The sequence below is a fragment of the Piliocolobus tephrosceles genome, chromosome Y, assembly GCF_002776525.5.
Source record: "Piliocolobus tephrosceles isolate RC106 chromosome Y, ASM277652v3, whole genome shotgun sequence".
In the NCBI taxonomy this organism is placed as follows: domain Eukaryota; kingdom Metazoa; phylum Chordata; class Mammalia; order Primates; family Cercopithecidae; genus Piliocolobus; species Piliocolobus tephrosceles.
The window spans coordinates 4,000,453-4,012,889 of NC_045456.1; the positions used below are offsets into that span (position 1 = coordinate 4,000,453).

General features: G+C 43.1%; 1 protein-coding gene across 1 annotated transcript in view; it reads left to right on the top strand.

The window, feature by feature from the left end:
* MAP3K15 (mitogen-activated protein kinase kinase kinase 15) overlaps positions 1-12,437 on the top strand; it is a 156,556-nt gene that overhangs the window by 28,699 nt on the left and 115,420 nt on the right. The window contains exons 2-3 of the mRNA XM_026451891.2: positions 4,434-4,573; positions 6,842-6,865. Coding sequence (XP_026307676.1) covers positions 4,434-4,573; positions 6,842-6,865 — 164 coding nt within the window. The remainder of the gene's footprint in view (positions 1-4,433; positions 4,574-6,841; positions 6,866-12,437) is intronic.

Below are 12,437 nucleotides of genomic sequence, written 5' to 3' on the forward strand. Positions count from 1 at the left end.
ATCCTCAAAGTGAACTTAGTCTACTGGCCTGAGTGACAAATGTCAGGCAAAAATTTCAACTTGAGATTCGAGGCAGTTTTTCTGTTGAACATGAATTGCTCAGAATTTGGTTTTTTTTTTTGAGTAGCAGTATTAATATGTCCTCTTTTCATTGACAGTGAAAATCTCCCAATCATCGGTAGGCCAGTGCGTCCCAGCACAGAATGTTGAGAAGGTAAAGGAAGGAAGGAACCCATGTCACTTGATCAAAATGGAATCTTCTTGGCAACAAGTTCCTCTGCCACGTTCAAGGTTGCCTGTGAAAATGGGCTGCGTGACTTCAGGACTACTGTCCTATCTTCCCTCCTGCCCCTTTCCGCTACTCCCCTTTGTCTATTTGCTTCCTTGCCTTTATTAACTCATTATTAACAGTCACCATGGCCTTGGAATTAATATCTATGTTGCTACTTTTTCATAGCATCACTATGACACATACAACATTTTTTTTCTTTTGAGACAGTTTCACTCTTGTCACCCAGGCTGGAGTACAGTGGCACAACCTTGGCTCACTGCAACCACTGCCTCCCAGGTTCAAGCGATTCTCCTGACTCAGCCTCTCGAGTAGCTGGGATTACAGGCGCCCACCCCATGCCCAGCTAATTTTGTGTACTTTTAGTAGAGATGGGATTTCACCGTGTTGGGTAGGCTGGTCTCGAACTACTGACCTGAGGTGATCCACCTGCCTCTGCCTCCACCTCCCAAAGTGCTGGGCTTACAGGCGTGAGCCACCGCGCCTGGCCTGAAACATAATTTTTAATGTAGATAAGAGTCCAGGAAGCAATCCTATAGGCAGAATGTCTGTTTTACTCAGCTGCACTGGCTGGTTATCTTGACTCTAAGCAAATGTCTTTGGGGAGTGGAATTATCCATTTGAGAGAAGTTGATCAGGCTGGGTTGCAGAGTGTGTCCTCAGGACAGACGTGCATCCTTTCATTAGTAGACGACCTCTAACGGGTACATTTGACTCTGAGAGTCTTCTGCTAAAAACTCTCATGATTATTTAAAAATATTTTTAGGTGAGACATTGATACTTTATTTTTTTCTTTGAGTTCTCATCTTTTAGTGATATATCCTGAAATATTGGGGGATAAAATAGTATGGTGTCTGGTGGGATTTATTTTAAAATAACACAGGGAGGAAGGGGTGGACGTTGTGGTTAGTAGTAAAGATGAAACAAAGCCGGCCTTGAGTTGGTCGTTGTTGAGGTGGGAGGTATGGAGATTTCATTATACTATTCTGTCTACTTTTTATGTATATTTGTAGTTCTGCATAATAAAAAGTTTTAAAGAGGCCAGGAGCAGTGGCTCACAACTGTAATCCTAGCACTTTAAGAGGCTGAGGTGAGAGGATTGCTTGAGCCCAGGAGTTCAAGACCACCACTGGGCAACAGAGTGAGACCCCATCTCTGTTTTTAAAAAAAAAAAAAAAAAAAAAGGAAGGGTAGCCAGGTGCAGTGGCTCACGCCTGTAATCCCAGCACTTTGGGAGGCTGAGGTGGGCGGATCACTTGAGGCCAGGAGTTCGAGACCAACCTGGCCAACATGGTGAAACTCCATCTCTACTAAAAATATACAACAAAATTAGCCGGGCATGGTGGCACATGCCTGTAGTCCCAGCTACTCTGGAAGCCAAGGCACAAGAATCACTTGAGCCTGGGAGGTGGAGGTTGCAGTGAACCGAGATCGTACCGGTGCACTCCAGCTTGGGCAACAGAGGGAGAATCTGTCTCAAAAATAAATAAATAAGTAAAAATAAAAAGTTAAAAAACCCAGCCATAGGTTTCCCATTGCCTCAAGGAAGGTCCAGCCCTCTACCTCCAGGCTTGTTTTCTGGAGTGTTCTGGCCTGAGGAAGTGATCCATGGGTGGCCTTCACACTTACACCCTGACTTGCTGCTGACCCCTTGCACTAGTTGGCTTCTGTTCCTGCACCGCTCTTTTCTTCCCTTTGAGCCCCTGCATCCTCATCCCATTGGCCTGCCTAACTCTGACAGAGCCTCAGGTCATGGACAATATCCCTTCCCCCGGACTTCTATGATTACCCTCCACTCAGGTGTGGATTATGTACCCTCCTGGGGGTGCTCTGTTCACTGTTTCCCTCATTTTGGCTGCCCTCACGGTGATCCTAACCATCCCCTTTCTTCTGGTTACCCGCATTGTATTGTAGTTGGTTTTTTCTTTTGAGGGAAGTGATTATGCCCTGTTGATACTTCTGTCCCTGGCGCCCAGCACAATCCTGCCGTACAGCAGGCAATCCATAAATAAGAGAATAAAAGGCCCACTCTGGGGCTTAGCGGCACTTGGCCTCAGGTTCCCAGCGCCTCTGTACAGAGCCAGCGGTGTCTGGTGCTGATGCACTGCCTGTGTGCCTTCATGTTTCTTCATGCCCTTGTTCAACTGGCCTCTGTTCTGTCCCATTGGGATTTTCAATGACTTTCTAGGAGTCACAGCAGTGCAAGCATGAGTTTGGACACTGCCTTCCTATATCTCCACTGCACATGGTGAGGAAGCTCCCGTCAAACTTGGAGCTCTTACATCCTCTAGAATGTTTGGAGTTTTGCAGTGGTGCCCCATACTGCTAGGCATAATGTAAACATGCTCATTATTCATGGAAGAAGTTGCTCCTCTGTTTAGAATAGGTCTCTATTACGGGATGCAACTCCAGGGTGCATTTTATTTTATTTTTTTTAGTTTATGAGACAGGGTCTTACCCTGTTATTTAGGCTGGAGAGCAGTGGCGTGATCACAGCTCACTGCAACCTCGACCTCCCAGTCTCAAGTCATCCACCCACCTTAGCCTCCTGAGTAGCTGGGACTACAGGCACGCACCACCACACCCGGCTAATTTTTTGTATTTTTTTATAGAGATGGGGTTTTGCCATGTTGTCCAGGCTGGTCTTGAACTCCTGAGCTCAAGCAATCTGCCCATCTCGGCCATGCCTGTAAGTGTTGGGATTACAGGCGTAAGCTACCGCGCCCGGCCAGGGCACATTATATGTCAAGCTGATGGTAGACGTGTGAGCCAGGAGCTATGACAGGACTGTTTTTTGCAGCAGTGTGAAATACAAAATGAATAAAAATCTGTCACACAACAGAATTCTATACAGAAGCGAAAATGCATGAACTGGAGCTAAATGCACAGATTAGTTGAATGCCACCAAAAAATAGCAAGCCGAAGAATATATATACAATGCAATACCGTTTACATGAAGTTCAAAGACATATAAAACAGAGCAATACACTGTTAAGGAATTTGTGTGTGTGTGTGCGTGTAATGCCTATGCATGCCTGTACATATTGTCTTAGTCTGCTATAACATAATGCCTGGGCATGGCTTCTAAACAACATAAATTTATTTGGAGACAGAGTCTCACTCTATTACCCAGGCTGGAGTGCAGTGGCACAATCTCAGCTCACTGCAACCTCTGCCTCCTGGGTACAAGCGATTCTCCTGCCTCAGCCTCCTGAGTAGCTGGGATTACAGGCACCTGGCACCATGCCCAACTAATTTTTGTATTTTTAGTAGAGACAGGGTTTCACCATATTGGACAGGCTGGTCTTGAACTCCTGACCTCAGGTGGTCCACCTGCCTTGGCCTCCCAAGGTGCTGGGACTACAGGCACAATTATGTATTTCTCATAATTGTGAAGACTAGGAAGTCCAACATCAAGGTGGTGGCAGACTCATTGTCTGGTGAGGACCTGCTTTCTAGTTCATAAGTGGGACCTTCTCCCTGTGTTCTGGAATGATGAAGGGGAAACCAGCTCTCCAGAGTCTCTTTTATAAGGGCTCTAATCCAATTTACTAGGGCTCTATCCTCATGACCTAATCACCTCCCAAAGGCCTCATCTTTAGGTACCATCATATTGGGGATTAGGTTTCAATATATGAACCTTGAGGGGAAACAAACGTTCATTCTATAGCACGTGCGTGGAACTGATAAATACATAGATCCAGACAGAAGTGTTCTGTGCAGGAGGGAGGAGATGTGATTGGGGAGGGGCACATGGGACCCTGAGTGCAGGTAACCCTCTGACTTAGGCTACACAGAAGGTACATGGTTTTTCATTGCATTATACTTTATGCCTGCTATATAAGCTAAATATATTCTTCGGGTGTGTGATGTGTCATAACAAAAATAACATTAAAAATCCATCAGCAAGTTCTAAGTGAGGTTACATTCCCAGCTCTTTGAAGAAGAAAGAGGATTAAAAAAAATTCTTACTGCGTTTCTTCCACAGTTCATAGGGTAATTTTAATCAAATCGTTCCTTATTTTACCTAACAGGCTGATGACAGAAATACATATTGCTATAGCTCCCCACTGGTGATCACCAGTGAGTAGATGAAGTAGACAGATCATCTCCCCTAATCCTGTCCTCTCCTTGTTCATTGCAGATGTTGCTGTGGTAGACATGAGTGATGTCTCCAGACAGCCTTCCCTCTTCTACCATCTTGGAGTCCGAGAAAGCTTTGACATGGCCAATAATGTGATCTTGTACCATGACACTGATGCCGACACTGCTCTCTCTTTGAAGGTACAGGGTATTGTTCACATTCTCCTGAGTACTTCGTTTTGGGAAAGCAGAATTATATGTCTAGCTGAAATGCCATAGTAGTACAGGAAGCTGGAGAAAAACAAAGGCTTGCTTGTGCAATTCTTTCCTTCCCACCACAGGTTCTGGTTCACACAGATGACTTCCTGGCCACTTTGTGAGCATCTGTGCTACAGTCGTACGTGTGCAGGCAACTTGGGCATTTCCAAGCTCTTTAGGGAAGTGGAGGCAAACACTCCTGTTAGTTTCAGTTGAAGCAAACACACTTCTGAATTCCTTTGTGAGCAGTTGGATCCAAACCTACACATAAAAATCAGTTCTCAACTTGGATAATAGTATGAAGACATTGAACAGTTACCGAAATGGACAGAATATTTTAGCATAGACTCAATTAGTCTTTGATGTTATTTTCCCCTAGTCTGAAAGCAAAGCAAAACTGAAAACGTGTGTGTTCCTGCACAACTCATTCATGGTTAAGAATTTCTAAAATGTGTTTTTGCAAGTTTGATACAAGCTTTTTTGGATAACATAGTAATTTTAAAAAATGCTTATATTTGTATAGTGGAAATGTTTAACATGAGTTATTCCGAAATTCAGTGGATATTAATATTGTTGAATATTTTAGTCAGAAAATCCTGGCCTATGTTAAATCATTTTAGAAATAATGGATTAGTTTGTTTATAACAGTGCTTCTCGGCCTTGAGTGCACTACAGAATTACTGGGAGAGCTTGTAAATATCCCCATGCCTAGGCCTCACCCCAGACCAGTTACGTCACATAATCTCAGGTATGGGGGTGGGACCCAGGCGTGGAGATTTTTTTAAGCTCCCAAATGTGCAACCATGGGTGAGAACCAATGGTTTGGAGAGTCAGCCTTTGCAGACATCATTTCTAAAGGTTCAGTTCCCTCAGTATTGAAAATCGCTGGTAGAGAGTAGTAAAATTTTATGCCAAAGTTGGACATTTTCATTGTGTTTCTTGAGATTTAATATTAACTAGGTTTTCAGGGTTGTGTAAGGATTTGAGATTATTTCCTGGTAGAAATACCACCTGCTTGAGATGTGTAACTTGTATGTGCTAAACATCATATATACGTTACATAGATATGTACTCAGTAATTATGGCAAAATACTGTTATTTTAATAAGTCATTTGTATGATAGTGAAAGAAGAGACTTATTAGTGTACTTCACATTGTAGAATAGTTTCCCCAGGGCGATAAACCAATGTAAATTACATTAGATATTTAGATACTGACCTTTTCTTTTACTGATTTTCATGAAGGTAGTTAGGCTTTGGAATATTTAGAACTTAGCAAGTATGAAAGATATAGATTATTAACCTATATTTTGATGAAAAACGTGAAATTAGAATTTTTTTTCTCCAATTTAGGACAGTTTCTTCAACTGTACCTTAGCAAAGCCCTCTGGAAAGTTTTATGGACGAGATGTTTTAATTTTTAATGATACAGAAAAGTATTTCCTAAAATGGAAATGGGTAGTCACTTATATCTAACACCAGAAGAAGCAGTTTGCACTTGTTATCAGGAAAGAAAAATCTCAGAATATATAAAACAGGGCATATTTTACAGGGCAGCAGTTTGATTATGGTGTTTTCTCCCCCTCTGGAAATGTCGGTGCATAAATGAGACAGTCAAGAGCTGCCTAATTATCATACTACATTTACTGACTAAAATTGTTGTCACTGAATTTGAACATTCCTAGACTGTTGTAGCGAGGTGTCAGGAATTCTACTGCCAACACCCTTTCTGTAGGAAAGCTGACTGTGGTGTGGCCTTCACACTGATTGATTCAAGAAATGGTTCCAGATCCGGGGATAGCACAGTGCCTTCTAGGCCCTTCCTTGCTATCACTGACGTTCTTTTCTGGGAAGGCAAGATGCAGGGCACTCAGCACCCCAAACCTGAAGCTCAAAATATCTTTTGGGCAAAAGCATTGGCACTGTTCTGGGGAAATCCTTATAAGCATACATGCCCTCTAATAGTTCCAAAGGCTAACCAGTGGTGATCAGTTTTCTCTGGAATATGAATGTTGCAATTCCGAGGTTCATTGTGTTTGAAGCTTTTGAAGAGGGAGGTTTTACATGATTAATTCTTGCTCTAAGGTGGGTGCTTTTATGTGATTAATTCTTACATGGTTAATTTCTTTTATAGAGGGGAGTACTGGCTAATGCTTATGGAAATTAGCTGTTTTGAAAAAAAGCTATATTCATTTTTTCTTTTTCTTCTCAGGACATGGTAACTCAAAAAAACACAGTAAGTATTACATTTTCAGAATTTTAATTCTGAAATTAAATGTAAATGTCAGTTTGTAAAATGCTTGCCTGAAAATCACCCAGATAGCAAGATGACTTCTAATCATGCCTGTGGGTTGTGTTTCTAAGGAGGACAGCTAGAAATCTCCCTATGCTTCAGCCTGCCAGTCCCAGGCCCCACTCAGCCATTGAGGGTGTGGGCCAGAAGGCAAGGCCAGGCAAGAAAGTGTATGTTCTTCATTACCTGCTGGGATTTTGAGCTGGAACCTTCTGGGTAACTCCTTCTGAGCTGCGTCGATGTTCCATGGACCACCATAATCTTTTTGCTGGAGTCAGTACCTCCCATGCTTCCCAAGCAGAGTTTCCCTAACGATGCAGGAACGTGAACTTGTATGCCAGTTAATATGGGGCACAAGTTTCTTGCCACAAATGGAAAAGAAGTGGGATGGAATTCTACTTCCTTCTGTCCCATTTATGTACTGAAGTCTCCTGATTTGGCTTAAAAGTTCTGAAATTACATAGTTTTATTGCCACGTTGGTTTGAATAGTATAATGAAATCACCACCCTAAAAATGTTTTAAAAGGATCTTGGAAATGTTGCCAAGGTTATCCTGTACCCTTGAATGCGCCCCAAGCTGCCCATCCCTCCAGACCTATGGCATTGTGGTTTGAGAAACCATGACCTAGACTCAGGACAGGCCCTTGGTCCCTCTCCTTAGAGCCTTAGTCTTCTTCCTGCTAGCCCTTCTAGAAGGAACAGGCCTGCAGACTCTCTTCCTATTCCAGTTGGAGTTCCTAGGAGAGGGAAAAAAGGACCCAGGAGGCAAAGCTGTCCTCTGGGCACCCTCTGCAGAAGTCCCCAACCTGCAGCTTGGGGGCCCAGGCTTCCCCGGGACCCTGACAGAGCTCCCCACCTGAGACAGAAGTTTTAGAAACATAGCAAGTGGTGTAGTGCACATGATTACTATTGGAGCATGAATTTTACAAGCAGGCCTGTAAGATAAGGCATCGGGTGGTTTTAGATTCCTTTTGGAAAAGAAATGGGATCAGGCGTGACTTTTTTTTTTTTTTTTTTTGAGACTGAGACAGGTTCTTGCTCTTGTCGGCCAGGCTGGAGTGCAGTGGCATGATCTTGGCTCACTGCAACCTCTGCCTCCCGGATTCAAGCACTTCTCCTGTCTCAGCCTCCTGAGCAGCTGGGATTACAGACACCTACCACCACGCCTGGCTAATTTTTGTATTTTTAGTAGAGACAGGGTTTCCCCATGTTGGCCAGGCTGGTCTCGAACTCCTACCTCAAGTGATCTGCCCGCCTTGGCCTCCTAAAGTGCTGGGATTACAGGCGTGAGCCACCACACTAGGCCTTGATTTTTTAAATTACCTACTTTGTGGAGAAATGGGGAAGAAGTCGAAGGAGATTGGGCCTGAGGCCCAGGAGGTGCAGTTATAGCTGCAGCCCTGTCTCTGAGTAACACTGGGCAGTCAGTTGTTCCACCCCTGCCTAGGCCTCAGGATCCTCAGCAATAAAATGAGAAATGTTGAACTATGCTGTTTTGCTCATTGATACTTTCCAGCCCTCAACATCTGTGGTTCCATATTTGTTATAGAAGCAAAAAGATGTATCCTGGATTTAATGCAAGAAATGGCTATGAAATGCTGATTCCTTAAAACAGCAAGAGTTACGCTGAGGCAAGGAGCAAGGAAGACAACTCGTTTTCTTTCTCCATTCCTCACTGTTGGATGCATTAGCACTCAGAAATATTCTCTCCTCCAGGAGACTCGGTGTCATGCTGTTACAATTCCACTACATACCTCCCTTCTGGTGCATTCTGCCTCTTCCAAAACACCCAGGAATTCCTTAACATTCTTAGTAATTCCAAGCATACCTCGGCACTGTTCTTCCTAGGTATTTGTTTGTTTTTTAGGAATAAACTTACTCTAAAGCGGTGGTCCCCAACCTTTTCATTACCAGGGACTGGTTTCGTGGAAGACAATTTTTCCACAGACCAGAGGTGGGCGATGGTTTCAGGATGAAACTGTTTGACCTCAGATCATCAGGCATTAGATTCCCATAAGGAGCACGCAGCCTAGATCCCTTGCATGCGCAGTTCACAATAGGGTTTGCACTCCCGTAAGAATCTAATGCCACCAATGATCTGACAGGAGATGGAGTTCAGGCAATAATGCTCTCTCACCCACCGCTCACCTCTGCTATGTGGCCTGGTTCCTAACAGGCCACTGACTGGTACTGGTCCATGGCCCCGGGGGTTGGGGACCCCTGCTCTAAAGGATTTGGCAGCTAATCTCTTTGCTATATTTGGCATTATGTTAGAATTTGGTGCCGAGTATTGGTCATCATGCTTAGCAAGATGTGAAAATGTAGAGCACTCAGAAGAGTAAAAGGATCCCAGGTGATGTGATGAGTGGAAAATCGCCCCTAAGAGGAAAAGCTAAAGGGAATTAAGCCTTGAGAGGTACCATTAGTAGTCATCTTCAAATGCTATCCTCTTTCTGAAAGTAAAGAGACGTTTACTGTTTCCACTCCAGATGGGATGGAAGTAGGGTAAACAGAAAAATGATTTGGATCAGCAGAATGGACATCTTGCAACTAATGGTGATTAAACATTAAAACAGAATGTCAAAGTAACTTGGGTGGCTTCTAAGGAGAATTTGCTCAATTGTCCCCTCCATGTGGATTGGGGTAACCCTGGAATCAGACACCTGGATCATATGACCCCAGAGATTCCGAGAGAGAATCTGATGGAATTGTGGGTTTGTGATCATTTTGGAAAGATTTTAACACACACACACACACAATGCATACATACATAGTCATAGTGAACAGTGAAGTCTTGTAAATAAGGGGTATGAATTAGATGCCACACCCTGAACATGTAGCCAGATGTTTGAAATGATTTATGAATATGTGAAAACCAAGATGCTTTGAGATCTCTTTTCAAGGAGTTATTTGATATTTCTAAAATTGTACTTTTACCCAGAAAGAGAGATGGAAAAATTAAAAATAATAACAAAGATAAAATTTTGCTTGATGATGTATTGAATTCAGCTTCATTTAGCGGTGAGGTGGGCACATTTGTCTCTTTTCTTTTCTTTTTTCTTTTCTTTTCTTGACAGAGTCTCGCCCTGTAGCCCAGGCTGGAGTACAGTGGCATGATCTTGGCTCACTGCAACCTCCGCCTCCCAGGTTTGAGTGATTCTCCTGCCTCAGCCTCCCGAGTACCTGGGACTACAGGCATGTGCCACCATGACCAGCCAATTTTTGTATTTTATTTTATTTTTATTTATTTTATTTTATTTATTTATTTTTTTTTTTTATTTTAAGTAGAGACAGAGTTTCACCATGTTGGCCAGCCTGGTCTCAAACTCCTGGCCTCAGGTGATCCACCTGCTTTGGCCTCCCAAAGTGCTGGGATTACAGGGCACGTTGCCCAGCCGTTTGTCTCCATTTCTAGGAGCAGTTGCTTTGCAGGGATGCCGAGACCAGGAAGCCAGTCTCCAGGCTTCAGAGTGGACCACCTGCAGCTCTTCTGGGCTGCTTTGCTCTTTGGAAACATGGTATCACCTTTTGTGTTCACCTCTTTTTCAGATCATGCTGGTATTCTTGTGTTCTGGTTTTGTTTTGTTTTTTGAAATGCTTTATGTAGGTATAATTTACATACCATAAAATCTACCTAGTTTAAGCACACACAATTCAATGACTTTTAATAAGTGACAGAGTTATGCAGCCAGTTTGTGTACCACAATCTAGTTTTAGAGCATTTCCCTGACCCCAAAATGCTTATTTGCAGACAATCTCTCTTCCCACACCCAGCTCCAGGCAAGAACTAATCTGCTTTTCGTCTTATAGACTTGCCTTTTCAAGACCTCTCATGTGAAAGTAACCATACAATATGTGATCTTTTGCATCTGGCTTCCGTCACTTAGGATGATGTTTTCGAAGTTCATCCATCATCCATGCATGAATCAGTAGTTCTTTCCTTTTTATTACTGAATGGTATTCCACTGTATAGATACTCCACATTTTGTCCATTCCCTAGGAGATGGATGTTTGGATCGTTTCCACATTCTGTCTATTGTGAATAATGCCACTGTGAATATTTGAGTACAAATCTTTGTGTGGGCACATGTTTTTATTCCTCTTGAATACATACCTAGGAATGGAATTGCCAAGTTGTACGGTAAAGATAGGCTTTTTTTTTGAGCTGGAGTCTCGCTCTGTCGCCCAGGCTAGAATGCAATGGCACGATTTCAGCTCACTGCAACTTCTGCCTCCCAGGTTCAAGTGATTCTCCTGCCTCAACCTCCTGAGTAGCTAGGATTACAGGCACCTGCCGCCACGCCCGGCTAAATTTTTTTGTATTTTTAGTAGAGATGCGATTTCATCATATTGGACAGGCTGGGTCTCAAACTCCTGACCTCAAGTGGTCCGCCTGCCTCAGCCTCCCGAAGTGCTGGGATTATAGGTGTGAGCCACCGTGCCTGACTGGTAAATATACCTTTAATTTCTTAAGAAACTGTCAAAACAATTCCAAAGTGGCTGCACCATTTTACATTTCTACTAGTACTGAGAGGTCCAGTATCTTCACATCCTTGCCAATACTTGGTATCATCTGTCTTTTTATTGTAGCCGTTCTGGTATGAACTGATACCTGAGTGTGCTTTTAGTTTGCATTTCCCTAGTGGCTAATAACGTTGAGCATCTTTTAATGTGCTGATTAGTCATTCATAGTCTTCTTTGGTGAAATATCTGTTCAAATCTTTTGCCCATTTAAAATTGGGCTGTGTTCTTACTACGAAGCTGTGTAAGAGTTCTCTATACATTTTGGAAGCAAGACCCTTATTAGAGGTTTTATCAATTATTTCTTTTACGGATCGTGCTTTTGGTGTATCTGTGAACTCTTAGCCCAAACCAAGGTCATGAAGTATGACTCCTATGTTTTCTTTTAAAAGTTTTATAGTTTTAGCTCTTACATTTAGGTCTCTGATCCATTTTGAGTTAATTTTTGTGTCTGGTGTGAGGTAGATGTCCAACTTCATTCTTTCCCATTTGGATCCCTAGTTGTCCCAGCACTGTCTCTTTAAACACACACACACACACACACAACTACCTTGTCATCTTCGAATCGTCTTGCCACCCTCATCAAAATCAATTGACTATATACGTAAGGTTTATTTTTGGACTCTTAATTATAGTCCATTGATATGTGTCTACTCTTATGCTAATACCACACTGGTTTAAAACTTTTTTTTTTTTTTTTTTTTTTTTTTTTGAGTCAGGGTCTCACTCTGTCACCCAGGCTGGAGTGCAATGGTGCGATCATGGCTCACTACAGCCTTGCCTTCCCCTGGCTCAGGTAATCCTCCCACCTCAACCTCCCGAGTGCCTGGAATTATAGGCACACGCCACCATGCCCAGCTAATTTTTCTATTTTTTTGTAGAGATGGTGTTCTGCCATGTTGCCCAGGCTGGTCTCAAACTCCTGGGCTCGAGCAGTCTGCCCGCCTCAGCCTCCCAAAGTGCTGGGATTACAGACATGAGCCACCACACCCAG